At 37.4% G+C, this 15,848-nt stretch overlaps 1 protein-coding gene across 1 annotated transcript in view; it reads left to right on the top strand.

Annotated features, from left to right (window-relative positions):
* PTPRD (protein tyrosine phosphatase receptor type D) overlaps positions 1-15,848 on the top strand; it is a 533,426-nt gene that overhangs the window by 407,479 nt on the left and 110,099 nt on the right. The window contains exons 24-25 of the mRNA XM_039252611.1: positions 7,026-7,067; positions 7,573-7,670. Of these exons, the coding sequence (XP_039108542.1) occupies positions 7,026-7,067; positions 7,573-7,670 (140 nt within the window). The remainder of the gene's footprint in view (positions 1-7,025; positions 7,068-7,572; positions 7,671-15,848) is intronic.

Raw genomic sequence — 15,848 nt, 5'->3', positions numbered from 1 at the left:
AGAGACCACCAATTACAGAATTTTCTGAAATATTGTAAAAAACCTTTACTTACAATGTAGCCACCCTGCTGAGCCACAGCCTGCAGCATTGAACAGAATGATTAAAGTAAATATAATATTGTCCCAAGATGGTGATGAGTAAGAAAACCAAAGAAGCTACTGATAAGTGTTCATATATCTACCTTTTTTCCCAACAAAGCAAACTTTAGAATTTCAGCATCTCAGAGAAATAAGCCTTCTTTCTACTACAAAATTAAAAAAAAGTAGGGGAACAAGTAGCTAATAACCTCATATAGTTATATGAGCTAATAACCTCATATAGTTATACCAGTCACCACCTTTCCCTGTGCCTGTAAAATTCTTCCTCCTGGTGCCCTTTGGTTGATTTGTCAGTTTCCATCAGAAATGTCCTGGGGTGCCTGGGTGGCTCAGTCGGTTGAGTGTCCAACTTCAGCTCAGGTCATGATGGTTTGTTGGTTCGAGCCCCGTGTCAAGCTTTATGCTGATGGCTAGCTCAGAGCCGGGAGCCTGTATCATATTCTGTATCTCCCTCTCTCTCTGACCCTTCCCTGCTCACCCTCTCTCTATATCTCTCTTGCAAAAATAAATAAAAACATTAAATTTTTTTTAAAAAATAAAAATTGATGATCAGATGTATAACACAAGAGCCTCATTTTCATTCTGAGGATGACCTTAATATGTTTTGCTCCAAAGCATACATGGATGGTAGGTGATTGATTGGCTGTGAAAAACAAAAACAAACTGGTTAAAAGTTACCATATCAGAAATAATCAGCAGAAATGTCTGTACAGCAGCTGAATGGGCTTTAAAAGCTTTTGAGGCATCTCTTCCGATTCATTAGTGCTATTAATTGGATCAATGCTAACAAGATCAATTTTTATACATATTTATCTTCATATTTTATACTATAAGAGACCTACATATATGACCTTGTTTAAGAATACCATGTGTTCTCTGTATATCTGAAAAACTGTGGTTCATTGAATAGAAATAGTGCATTTCCAATATAAAGAAATAGTTTGTTCAAATTCTACATTTTGAGAAATCCTATGTCAAAATGAATTTTACTTATGCTATCCAGTGCTTACCTGAAAAAGCATTCTTGGAACACCTTTCCCTTAATGATGATCCTAGTCATGGATTAAATCAAATTGTCATTATCGTTCTGCCACGTAACAACTATATCTTATAAATCAGTGGTCTCTTTTGCCTTTAATTCATTATCCATTTGTGAGATAAATTGTAACCATAGAGTATTTGTATTTCATTCAGAGTATTTTAAAAAGTACGTAAATTATGTTAAAATCTGACCATTATTTTATAAACTAATTTTCTCCTGTGACTGTTAACTTAGGTAAACTACATTTTTGCCAGAGTTGCATCACTGATTTATTGAACAGATTATTTTCTCCCTCTTCCATTACCTCAAATTGTTCTCCATACTTCATCACAGTTTTTTGGAAAGGAGAATTGTGAAGAGAGTAGTATTGAATCATCACACATATATCCTAACAGAAAAAAAAGAAAAAACATCCAAAAGATGTTCACCATTATTAGTGACCTCAGAATCATTACTTAGCAAAATAATTATAAAGTGGCTATTGGCATTAAATGGAAGATTTTTAAAATGCAAAAACAAAGCAAGTATTTGGTAAACATCTCTCTATAGATAAGTTATTTGAAGATACTGTTGATAGATTACTTAGCAAAATAAAACAACATTTAGAAGGCAAAAGCATTGTAAATGGTGCTTTTTAAGAAATCTGCCAAATAATACTACAGTTTTTTTAACACTTTTTAAAATGCATTTATTTATTTCTTTATTTAGAGAGAGAGAGAGAGAACACACACGCAAGGGAGGAACAGATAGAGAGGAAGAGAGAGAATCCCAAGCAGACTCAACACTGTCAGCACAGAGCTCAATATGGGGCTCAAACTTGTGAACCATGAGATCATGACCTGAGCCAGAGTCAAGAGTCAGAGGCTTACATGACTGAGCCACCCAGGTGCCCCTGCAGTTTTTAACATTTTGAACCTTTAGTTCCAGTTTTCATGGAAACTCACAAAATTTTGAGTAGAGGTGACTGGAAAATACAGGTATGTGTAAGAGTGCCTTTTACATCTTCCCCACCGTGGAAGCAGACATACCTTTATATGAAGCTATTATTGACACATTTTCTGTAAACTGAATATGGTTTGCAATCTCTGTGTCAGGGCATAAATAGCCCAAACATTCTCACAGGCTCATATTTATATACATGGCACCACTCCTCCAATGTGTTAAGTCGTGTAACAGACAGTATGACATAATGAAAAATGCCCAAAATGAGAAATGACAAGGTCTGTGATCAAATCCTCCACATAGTCTTAGTTTTAGTAATAGTGATAACCTTAATCAAGACTTTTACCCCTCTCTGCTTCATTTTCCTGACTGATAAAATTAATATGGAAAGGAAGAAATAAATGAACTCCCAGAGGGTGACCCATGCAGGAAGTATACATTGCCACACCCCAAAGACAACTCCTGATATCTAGCCCATTGTCTTGTGGATGCAAGCATGCTATTATTCTCAACCTGCATGGATTTTAATTTACACAAGAAAGGAAGATTTTGTTCTTTTAAAACAGAGGTCACAATTTAGTAAGCCAAATGTGGCCTGCAGAGGTCCTGTCTTTGACTCCCACTGGGTCTCAGCAAGAATTTGTGGCAACAGTGAAAACACATCATAATCTGCATCTGCAGTTGCTACTGAAAACCTGAAAAGTCTTATCTCATGGCTCTGCATTTCCACCTAGAAGATATTGACTAGAGCTGAATAGTTTGACCCTTGTACAAGTTCTGCACAATCTACTCCAGCCCTAAACATGACCCTGACATTGAGACTGAATGTCAGTTGCCATTCATCTCATGCTTATTTTTATGTTGCATATAATAGAGTAATATTCTTTTCTTGAGCCTCCTTTGAAAAGTAGGGAATTGAAAGACAGACATAGAAGGCTGCTTGCTGCAAGGAAATGAGTATGAGTGCATTTATTTGTGAAGTTGTTTGCTATGCCCTACCTGGTCATCCTCTGTTATTTACCTTACCAATCTGCCCCCTTCAGCCACTGAAGAAATTGTGCCCTGCTCAAGAAGATTTTTAACTGCCATTCCAGAATTAATACAATAGCAAGATGCCAAAACCACTTAAGATTTTATTTACTAGATGGACTAACAAAGTCATTTATCTTTTCTGGACTTCAGAGTCTTCTTGTGTAAGATGAAAATGCTAGGCTTAAGTAATCTCTAAAGTACTTCTCAGCTTAAAATGCCATGGTTTTAAAAGTTCAGTTCTTATATATTTTTTAATGTTTTTTTATTTATTTTTAGGAAAGAGAGAGAGACAGCGTGAGCAGGGGAGGGTCAGAGAGAGAGGGAGTCACAGACGGAAACAGGCTCCAGGCTCTGAGCTGGCAGTCAGCACAAAGCCCGACGCGGGGCTCGAACCCACGAACCGCGAGATCATGACCTAAGCGAAAGTCGGACGCTTAACCGACTAAGCCACCCAGGCGCCCCAAAGGTTCAGTTCTTATAAGGAAGCCTTTATGACATTTCTATCACAAATATGTACCTTTTTAAAAGTAGCCATCATGGCTTTTCCTCCAACCTAAGGCAAATTTCAGTGACTACATCCATTCATTTTTCATGCTGACAGAGTTTATTGTGGATATCATGGCTTCAAAATGAAAACACTGTTCAGATTCAACGTGTGCCCTTAAAAAGCACTTATGTTGTGCATTTGTAGCTTTGAACGGATAAGGTCATGACCCTGGCAAGTCCTTATCAACTGTGAGCTGCAATTCAAGTTCTTTGCTACTAATAATAGCTAAAGTATTAAAGTGTGCTAAATGGAGAATCAGGGCAGATTCAAGGTATTACTGAAAAAAATCATATTGCATTCTCATAAACTACAATATAATTTTTGAATGGGAAAAAAATGAATAAATGGAATGACAGGGCCTCCCCATCATAATTTCCATCGAACTGAGAGCCATTGCTTGGGAGCTTTAAAAAGATCAATGCTTGGGGCGCCTGGGTGGCTTAGTCGGTTAAGCGTCCGACTTTCGCTTGGGTCATGATCTCGCGGTTCGTGGGTTCGAGCCCCGTCGGGCTCTGTGCTGACTGCCAGCTCAGAGCCTGGAGCCTGTTTCAGTCTGTGACTCCCTCTCTCTCTGACTCTCCCCTGCTCACGCTGTCTCTCTCTCTCTCCTAGAAATAAATAAAACATTAAAAAAAAAAATTTTTTTTTAAAAAAAAAGATCAATGCTTGGTTCACACCCACAGAGATTCTTATTTAATTGGTCTGGTGTGCAGCCTGGAAAAAAGGAATTTTAAAGTACTTCAAATGATGCCAATGTAAAAAACTCTTATCTAATAAAAATATTGGTTTGTAGACTGTAAGCAATAGCGGGTTGTCCAGACAAGCAACTGAAAAGATACTACAGTGAGGTCAACATCACAGTTTTCTTGGTGTCTGAATATTCATTCAGAATCTAATATGCTTGATTATAACATATAAAATTGTTTCCATGTTGGACAATGGAGAAGTTTGGAGGGAATTTTATAATAGTAGCTCCTTGGTGATTCTTTTCTGGTGTGAGCTGGAGTTTCATGTTAGAAGAGTTTCATCCCTGATTTATTAAGTAGGATAATTTTTATGATGCTATTTATTTATTTCAAATACATGGCATAACATCGTACTTTCTGGTTAGCTAAAAAAAATGATAATGAACTTAAATAATTCAAAAATTTGACAATTCAACTGCATACATTTTCTGTTGTGTAAAAGTAAATGCTCCCTAGAGCTCAACAAAAAGTTACAAGTACTTTTAGAACCTTTGCCTGTGAACTGTGTCCAAGAGACCCTTCTCTGTTCCATAGGTTTAGAAATCCTATCTACATGAGGCAGAAATGGGAGTTATAAAGATGGGACTCCAGAATTTACCTAGCTCTGTGGTTTTCTTTTACAGATTTAAAAAAATGAGGTTCTTGATAACAAGTGATTTACCCCTATTAGGAGAAGGCAAAACCAGAAAGAGAATTCCTATCCGTATTCTAGTCTAGGATTCCTTCTCCTGTACCATCAGAGTCCCACATGTTCTCCTCCCCTTCCTGTGAAACATCCATTCTGGCGTTTTCACTTGTCAAGAAATTGGATGCAACATAATACATACTTATGTGTCTTAAATAATGGTTCTTGAATGCTAAGCTATCTTTGTATATGATATATACATCCTGATTTAGAAGGTAATGATTCAGTGCAGGTTTACTTGGATTTCTGTATAATTAGCTTCCAAAGTAAATATGTTGATCACATCTTTGGTTGATTATTATGGTCTTCTACTGCTGTTATACTAATACTTTTCCCATCTCCAACTGGCTTTACTTTTTGCAGCTTTGAGCAGTAATTCAGTCCCCTACGCCTCCCTGATTGGCTCTGTGTCCTCCCTCTCTAGCCAAACCACCACTCAGTCCATATATGATAATAACTCTCTCCCACGATTCGCTCGAAAAGGTCTAAACATCTTTGTCTCTTTATTTTCTCTGTTAAAGCACTGTAATGGATGTCCACATCATTCCATTTCCATTTCCAGATCAGCCTAGAGTCTCTTGTGCCTTTGCATTTCCATTTGTGTCATTGGGGGTGCCTCATCTGGATAAGATCACTTTAATTATTAGACTACTGCCACCTACTTCCTCCCTCCACAGAATGTAAATTAGTTCAATTCTACCATCTATATGGAAAACTTCCAGATATGGCCTCCAACATTTTGATCCAAATACACAATTATATCAGCAACAAAGAGTTTCTATTTCTAAGCCAACTCATTTTTATTAGCTCTTCCACCAAGATTTTAGTTGACTGGAAGTCATAAACACTAAAACACCACCTATCATAGCACTGTGCTGAAATGGTAAAATTGTCTAGAAAAAGCAAAATATTTTTTTACTTACCAGAAGCATTGATAATTTGGCATTTGAGCTACAGGAACTTACTGTAGCTCTGGGTGTTTTTCATTAATGGCACAATTTCTAAAATGCCCATAATGTAATTACATGTCATGTTGACTTAATGGTCACCGTTCCATAGCCTAACACCTTCCAGAGAATCTCAGGACAGCAGATGTCAACATGGCCTCCAGTTTGAGCTCCTCCCCCATTCCTTTTCAGCTTCAGAGGCTTCCCTGGGGGCATGCTAGTTCAAGTTTTTCTAGCCAGCTGGATATGTATCCATAAGACATGAGTCAGCAATGCTCTCTCATGGTACTTTTAAAAAATGCATCACAAAGAAATAAAATGTAAATCACATGAAAAGTGAGAAAACATTGGAAAGACCCAGGAATCGCCAAAATTAGTGGTGGATTCTTTTAAACAGAATCTGTGAAACTAATCTCACTTCAGCTGGCAGACTGAACTAAGATGTGCCACACCTGTCACTGCTTTCTTTCTTTTTCTATCCTCTTTTGCTCCTTGCCCTTTGCCCATTTGCTCACCCTCCTGCATTCATTTCCCATTAATGGACAAAGATGTTTACACCTGAAGTAGATTGTAGGTTTGCTGGGGGTTGAAACACGGGGACCTGGGGCAAATACCATAAAGCTGTTAGCGCGTGGCAATTTATAAATGTCTAAGGTAAAGGCCACAACCCCAACCTCTACAATCTGCTACTAGTGGAAACATTTTTGAAACTCAGTTTGGTGTCTGATTTTGTCATTAGTGATTATCGTCTATGAACTGTGGTGCATGCCATTCTTTGTGCCCATGTTTGCATGTGAATGTCAATCACCTCCAGGTTTGTGAACTATTAAAGCAATCTTAATCAAGTCACAGTGTATAGTGAATCCTGTAAAAGCGTTCAGTGTTTTTATCAGTCCTTTACAAAACTATATCAGACTATCCATTTCATTTTTCTTTAACAAATCCGTTTTATTTTATTTTATTTACATCATCATTTCCTTTGCAGGTTCAGGTGATTCCGGTTACCCTGGTAACCTTCATTCTTCAAGTTAGTTTTCCTTGATTATGCATAAGTCACTTTATGTTTCCTATCAAGCTACTACTCTTTCCCTTTTAGGCCTTTCTCAGTGTCAGTTTTCTTAGTTCACTTTACACCATTCAATTCCACACGATTACCATTTCACACAGTGCAGGAGAAGGAGTTTGAAATGACATAAGAGTCATTACTCAAAGCAGAAGTTGACATCAAGCCTGACTGTCAGTTTTCTCCGCTAGCTAACTGTATTGATTCATAGCACAATAACGCTTTCTTTTACACTAGGAGTGTTAGTTTGGGGATCATGCTTGGTGACTTTTCATTTGGCTACAAAATTCATCCGTCCAGAGCATGTCCTGCTTTGAGTAACCAAACTATCTGCCTGCTTCCTCACATTAAACATCTTTACTACTCTCATGTTTTCAGGCCATTTCTAACTATAGTATTCTCTATATTTTGAGATAGTTAACATTGTTTTCATTTGGTTTCAAATGTGTTTCTTCTTTCCTTTTAATAGGTATGGCTAGCCATCCTCCAATTCCTATCTTGGAACTTGCAGATCACATTGAAAGGTTGAAAGCAAATGACAACTTGAAGTTTTCCCAGGAATATGAGGTATTTCAGTGTGTTTATACTTGACAATAATTGCAAGAATTGTCCCCCTCTTCTTTTTGATCATATTCTTTTTTTTTAATTTTAAATAGTTTATTGTCAAGTTGGTCATATTCTTTAAAAATAACTTCATTATTGCTTTTTGTTTTAAATATGACTCCAAATAGAATATAAAAGTTGATAAAAAATAGGCAACTGGAAAGTGTCTGTATAATCAGCATAGTAGTTGCCCTTTTAAAAGATGTTTATATTTGATGTTAATGAGGTTGATTTTTCTTCTCTGGTTTTAAGTTCATATGCTATATTCTATTGATCAGCTTCCTCATATACCAGATAGCTGCCACAAACACTGATTCATGGCCAGAGGCCTCCCTGAAAAAGAGTGATGATAGGGAATAAGTTGATATTTCTCCATACAGTTAGTTTTCCATGGCCTGAAAACCCTTTAATTATGTCCATGTCCCTGTCCATGTGTATGTGCATGATTTTGCCATTCAGTCTTAAAATAATGCTAGAGTTAGTATTAAGATAGTAATGTGTTCCTGGAGTGTTGTCTATTTTTGAAGCAATGGTGAATTGAATAGTATCTTAAAATTCAAGAATCCTTATAGGTTCTGTGTCAATGCTTAATGATAGTGAATGAAAAGTCTTTGCATATTTATGTGTATTTGGATATTGTGGTATTTATCAAGCAGAAAGTTTTAAAATTGGATTATTTCTGGTATTTCCCAGCAACAGGGACTCATTGAAACCAACTCATGAATCGATAACTGAACCATCATCATTCTTTTAGGCCAAGTTTGACTTAGCATAAGATTCAAAAGTACGAGTCAAGTCTTTTTGTTGTGCCAAATAACAACAGATTGTTGGGTGCCTGAGCAATCCAAATACCACCATAAAGAGTTTCTACTGAATTGTTTAATGGAGTCTTAAAATACATCCCTGTTATCTCCCTTGGTTCCTTTTGTATCAACTCTTTTTTTCTTTCTTAAGATTTTATTTAAATTCCAGTTAGTTAGCATACAGGTTTTTTTTAAATGCTTTATTTATTTCTAGGAGAGAGAGAGAGAGACATCATGAGCAGGGAAGGGTCAGAGAGAGAGAGGGAGTCACAGACTCTGAAACAAGCTCCAGGCTCTGAACTGGCTGTCAGCACAGAGCCCGACGTGGGGCTCGAACCCAAGAACCGCGAGATCATGACCTAAGTGAAAGTCGGACGCTTAACCGACTAAGCCACCCAGGCGCCCCAAGTTAGCATACAGTTTAATATTAGTTTGAGGGGTAGAATTTAGTGATTTATCACTTACCTGCAACACCTGGAGCACATCACAGGTGCCTATTGTATTAACTTCAAATGGGGCTGTTAGACTAGATGATCTCTCAGTCCCTACCAGTTCTAACATCCTGCCGGTTCAGTGAGAACTAAGAGGGGCCCAACCTCAAGTGGCTAGTTGGATATTAACTACATGAAGAAACTCCATGTAAGAGAGTGCGGAGCAGTGCAGCCTGTGGCAATCTGGATATTTGACATGGACTTTCTGAAGTCTTCAAATCTTTAGTTTTTGATTATTTATTTTTTTAAATGTTTATTTATTTTTGAGAGGGAAAAAGACAGTGCATGAGTGGTAGAGAGTTAGAGAGAGAGAGGGAGACACAGAATCAGAAGCTACCTCCAGGCTCTGAGCTGTCAGCACAGAGCCCAATGTAGGCTCAAACTCATGAACCATGAGATCATGACCTTAGCCAGAGTCAGACGCTCAACTGTCTAAGCCACCCAGGGACCCCATGATTATTTTAAATTACTATGCTGGCTAAGTAAAATGTATCTGTAGCCCCATGTAGCCCAGCTTTAAGATTCAGATAGCTTTTTTACTCAATATGAACATTCAGCATCTTTTCCAAATACACAACAGGACACAAGGGGGATTTGGTTTGAATTTCCTTTTTCTGATTGGCTAAGCTATATTTTTATTTATTCCAAGCATTCAGAACATTTTTAATTTTAGAAAACTCGCATTGGATTGTTATTTTCTCAAATGGTCTGCTTCTTAATTCTTCCCTGTTCTTCTTGATCATAATGTCTATTTTTAAATTCTGAGGTATTATTTAAAACAGTTTCTGTAGGTTCTAGTGTGGGGGCTTGAAAAACAAGGCAGAATATAAATGCCACCTGGAGCAACATAAAAAAAATGCTTGGATATCTTTTACCTTTCCAACCTGCTCTTTACTGTTATCATTATTCTTCTTATTCTTTTTTCACAGCCCCACTTGAATGCTTGATTTGTGGTTATAAATGATATAATGGGTCACAAAAAATTAAAAATTGATAGCTTAACCTGCTAATAAGTTATCAATTCTCTCTCCACCAGTATAACTTTAAACCACCAACAATATTTGCATCACTCAAACAATCTTAGTTGTATGCATGGACTACAGTAACCAGGCTTCTTTAAAATGGATTTTCTCTAGAAATACTACATGTAAAGATACTGTAATGATACTCATTGAGCCATTAGATCAGAAGTGCTCCTTGAAAGTAGTTATGAACTGCATGCTGCCAATGTTCCATTAAAAACTCCCCTAGTAGCCGTTGACATGATAGCCCACACTGACTTTTTACCATTTATCATGACGATGGTCTGTGATTAAAGCTCCCTGGGCATGAATTGACTCTACTGTGCCTTAACAGCCATGAAGGAGATAGTTAAGTGTTGTATTCATCTGTGATAATAGGATAAAGACTTCTACGTAAAATTTTAGGCCACAGAGCAACATTTTTTAAAAAAATTATTTTACTTGTTATCTTCCATATAAATTTGAATATTTTTTTTTTACTAGCTTTTAGTGAAGAACATGGAAGAAAGACAAGGCACATTACCTTCAAAGATCTAATTATTTTGGCACAATCACTGTAAATTAATGATTACTGAGACCTCTCAAGAGGCATGAAACAAAATTTGCTACTCTGACTCTAACACTGAAACAGAAGTTAAAGGCATGGAAGCTGTTTGCACATATTCTGAGGTCAGAATAGGAGGTTTAGATTGTGGCCTAGCATTTATAGATCATGTGAGAGACCTCCTGTATTATAAAGGAAATTGGGCACAGCCACTAGATTCAATAGGAGCTGGAAGAAGGGACCTGAGAAATTAGTAGCAAGAGGACTACATATTAAAAATATTTATGAATACTTTCAGTGTTTATTTTCTGATATGAAACTGTAAAGTTTTACTGGAATTTAAGTAGCCAGGATTTGAGGATGGCATGTAGAATGCAGGGAATAAAGTTCTCCTGAAAGTCAGTATCACTCTCAAAGCCATCACATTAGCTGGTGAATCTTTAGACTGATACAGAATAGTATGTATAGGTCTTAACAGACAAAGTCTTAGCTAATGCCTGTGAAAATTTTGGAATTCTAAATAAAATTCATATTGCTGGTCCTAGCACCAGAAATGCTAGTTTAGTAGGTCAGTCATGATAACCAGAGAGATCTGTTTTATTTATTTTTTTCCCAGTTTCATTGAGATGTAATTGACCTATAACATTGCATTAGTTTGTAGCATACAACATAATGATTTGATATATGTATATATTACAATATGATTACCACAGTTAGTTGAGTTAACATTTATCACCTTACATAATTACAATTGTTTCTTATAGGAACTTTTAAGATCTACCTTTTAGCAACTTCAAAATATAAAATATTGTTAACTATAGTCATCATGTTGTATATTACATCTCTGAGACTTATTTATAACTAGAAGTTTGTAGCTTTTAGCCTTTTCCCCTCTCCCCCACCTCTGACAGGCACCAACCTGTTCTCTATTTCTGTGAATTTGTTTTATTAAGATTCCACATATAAGTGAGATCATACAGTGCTTGTCTTTGTCTGTCTGGCTTATTTCATTTAGTATATTGCCCTCAGGTTCCATCCATGTTGTCACGAATGGCAGAATTTCCTTCTTTCTTTATGACTGAATAATAACCCATTGTGTATACACACACCATATTTTCTTGTTCCATTAATTCATTGGTGGACACTTAAGTTGTTCCCATGTCTTGGCTATTGTAAATAACACTGCATTAGATATGGGGATGCCAATATCTCTTCTCCAAGTTACATTGCCACCAGTGGTGCACAAGGTTTCTCTTTCCTCCACATCCTTGCCAACACTTATTTCTTGTCCTTTTCATGACAACCATTCTAAGATATGTGAGGTGATAACCCATTGTGTTTTGATTTGTATTTCCCTGATGACTAATGATGTTGAGCACCTTTTCATGTACCCATTGACCATGTGTATGTCTTCTATGGAAAAAATGTTTACTCGGATCCTCTGCCTGTTTCTTAATTATTGAGTTGTATGAGTTCTTTGTACACTTTAAATAGTGACTCCTTATTAGACACATAATTTGCAAATATCTTCTCCCAGGGAATGTCCATTTTAAAAGAGCACTTCAGGTGACTTGGATGCAGGTGCTCTGAAGACTTTAATTTAAGAAACATTATTGGTTTAGGATAATATATGATAGAGCATCATCCTCCAGCCTTCATTTCACCATCCCCTGAGATGGCAAATAAACCAATGTATAAGATTCATCTGACAGGCATTACAGTCAGCATTACCATTATCAATATCATAGACATAAATCTTTTTTTTTTTTTTTTACGTGGTATTTTTTTTTATTTTATTTATTTTTTTTTTTACAAATAGTTTATTGTCAAATTAGTTTCTACATAACACTCAGTGCTCATCCCCAAAGTGCCCTCCTCCATGCCCATCCCCCCCTCCCCCCCACATCCATCAGTCCTCAGTTTTTGTCAGCATTCAAGAGTCTCTCATGGTTTGCCTCTCTCCCTTTCCCCCACCATTTCCGCCCTTCTTCTCCCCCTTGTTCCTCCGTCAAGTTCCTCCTAATCCTCCTATACGTGCAAACATATGATATTTGTCCTTCTCTGCCTGACTTATTTCGCTCAGCATAACACCCTCAAGGTCCATCCATGTTGCTACACATGGCCAGATTTCATTGTTTCTCATTGCCATGTAGTATTCCATGGTATAGATAAACCACATCTTCTTGATCCATTCATCTGTTGATGGACACTTAGGCTCTTTCCATGTTTTAGCTATTGTGGAGAGTGCTGCTATGAACATTGGGGTACATGTGCTCCTATGCCTCAGCATTTCTGTATCCCTTGGGTAAATTCCTAGCAGTGCTATTGCTGGGTCATAAGGGAGTTCTATTGTTAGTTTCCTGAGGAACCTCCACACTGTTTTCCAGAGGGGCTGTACCAGTTTACATTCCCACCAACAGTGTAGGAGGGTGCCCGTTTCTCCACATCCTCGCCAGCATCTAGAGTTCTCTGATTTGCTCATTTTAGCCACTCTGACTGGCGTGAGGTGGTATCTCAGTGTGGTTTTGATTTGTATTTCCCTGATGAGGAGGGATGCTGAGCATCGTTTCATGTGTCTGTTGGCCATCTGGATGTCCTCTTTGGAGAAGTGTCTGTTCATGTCTTCTGCCCATTTCTTCACTGGGTTGTTTGTTTTTCGGGCGTGTAGTTTGGTGAGTTCCTTATAGATTCTGGATATTAACCCTTTATCTGATATGTCATTTGCAACTATCTTTTCCCATTCCGTTGGTTGCCTATTAATTTTCTGGGTTGTTTCCTTGGCTGTGCAGAAGCTTTTAATCTTGATGAGGTCCCAACAGTTTATTTTTGCTCTTGATTCCCTTGCTTTTGGGGATGTGTCAAGTAAGAAGTTGCTGCGGTGGAGGTCAAGGAGGTTGTTTCCTGCTTTCTCCTCTAGGGTGTTGATAGTTTCCTGTCTCACGTTCAGGTCCTTTATCCATTTTGAGTTGATTTTTGTGCATGGTGTGAGAAAATGATCTAGTTTCATTCTTCTGCATGTTGCTGTCCAGTTCTCCCAACACCATCTGTTAAAAAGGCTGTCTTTTTTCCATTGAATATTCTTTCCTGCTTTGTCAAAGATCAGTTGGCTGTATATTTTTGGGTCCACTTCTGAGTTCTCAATTCTGTTCCATTGGTCTATGTGTCTGTTTTTGTGCCAATACCATACTGTCTTGAGGATGACAGCTTTGTAGTAGAGGCTGAAGCATAGACATAAATCTTATTTGTAGTAGACTCATTGTAAGTCACTACAGCTCCTACAGTTTGCTTAAGGGGGAAAAGAGTACTTAGCTTTATTTATTGTAAATTGTCTACTTACTATTAATTTATTTATTAGAAATCATCTCTTATAGGGCCAAAGGCTAAAAATGTAGCTATGCTTCAAGAACTGTTGTCTCTAACTGGGGTATTATAGGGATTGTCTGACATCCTCTTTGAAATTTTTATCTCTGTACTTTTATCTGGACTGACTGCATTCTTCCCATTGTATGTACCAAATTCTTTTGTTTCTCCTACCCACACATAGAAAATGTGGCCTTTGATCATATTTACATTAACAGAGAGTCCCCCTAAAGAGGCAATATTTTTCTTTCCAGCCAAATTCCAAATGTCAAAGAACAAACTCTGAACTCCAATTGACTCATTTTGTTGTGGAGACAAACATGAGGGCATAGCTACTAGCAGTGTACCCATTTAGATCTCATTTCTTCCTTCAGTTCAAAAGAAGGAAGTTACTATGGAAAGGGGCTTGTGAGCTTGGAGGAGGAACCAGTAATTATCCACCATTCTACTAGAGGAAAGCACTATGCTAAGTTCTGGGAGGAATATAGAAGTTATAAGAAACATTTAAATCCAGGAAGTCTAGCAGGTAAAAATAAATATATACACACAAAAATAATAAAAAGAATACCAACTTGCTGATCCCAAATACTAATGGAATGCTGTTGGGATTTAGTAAAGATCAGAGTGAAATGAGAAGGTATTGAAGAAAAGGTGGTACCAGTAGTTGAACTAAGAAGAAAGGAGTGAGGAGTGTTTTGTGGAGGGAAGGATCAAAAAGCACTTTCAAGGATACTTTGAACTTTTACATTCAAAGTGTGGACTACAGAACAGTAGCATCCCTGGAAGCTTGTTAGAAATGCAGAATTTTAGGCACTATCCCAAACCTACTGAATCAGAATCTGCATTTTAACAAGGCGCCCTGGTGAAAAGTTTGTATATGTGGAGGTGGGGGAAGCACTAAGTACACGTGCTATAATGGAGCAAATTGTTTCTGGTGGGGAATTGGGTGAAATGAAATCAGGAAAGTGAAGAATGCCAAGAACTATAATGAGCTTTCATTGCCAGACATCACTGGCAAGGCTGGGGTGGACTGATGGTGGAAAGAATATGGGCTTTGGACTCAGACAAATTTGTATTCTGATTTTAACGCTTGGTATGGCTGTAGCCTTGCACAATTATATAACCCTATGAGTTTCTCATCTGTCAAATGTGTTGCTATGAGAATTAGATAATATGTGTGCATATGTGTATAAATTTCAGAACACACATGTAGTCGTGTGTGTGTGTGTGTGTGTGTGTGTATAAAATAAGGGGTCAATAATGATAGATGAAAGGTTTCACTAATTTTAGTGAAAGATTTTATAGAGAGGTAATTATTTGTATTTATTTATAAATTAATAGTGTTATTCTCCTATCATACCTACTTTCAAGTACTACACTCTCTCACTGAACAGGCATGTCAGTGAAAAATCATAATAAAATATAATCAGTTTTATGCCCAAAGTGTTTCAAGTATGATGAGAATACAGAGTACACTTACATGGTAGTTTTTTAAGAAGTTAATCTGTCAGCCATATATATAATGAATTTTTTTAAAAAGCTGGAGACAAGAAGAATAATTAGAGAAGTGTATGTCGATTAATACATGTTCAAATTACTTAAGCATGAAAACTGCACTGTTAGAAATGGAGATTTTTAGGGCACCTGGGTGTCTGTTAAGCATCCGACTTCACCTGGGGTCATAATTTCGTGGTTCGTGGGTTCAGGCCCTATGTCAGGCTCTATGCTGACTGTACAGAGCCTGCTTGGGATTCTCTCTCTCCCTCTTTCTCTGCCCCTCCCTCCATCTCTCTCTCTGTGTCTCTCTCTCTTTCTCAATAAATAAATAAACTTAAAGAGTTGGTTCACTGTTGAGTCGATATATTCACTCCACCACTCTACCCCCCACTAGTCAAGACCCTAACACAAAGGCATCCCTGTGG

This window comes from Hyaena hyaena, unplaced genomic scaffold, assembly GCF_003009895.1.
Source record: "Hyaena hyaena isolate Hyena2069 unplaced genomic scaffold, ASM300989v1 scaffold_422, whole genome shotgun sequence".
Taxonomy (NCBI): Eukaryota; Metazoa; Chordata; class Mammalia; order Carnivora; family Hyaenidae; genus Hyaena; species Hyaena hyaena.
Note: the sequence above shows the minus strand (reverse complement) of the source record. Positions and strands in the feature narration are given on the sequence as shown.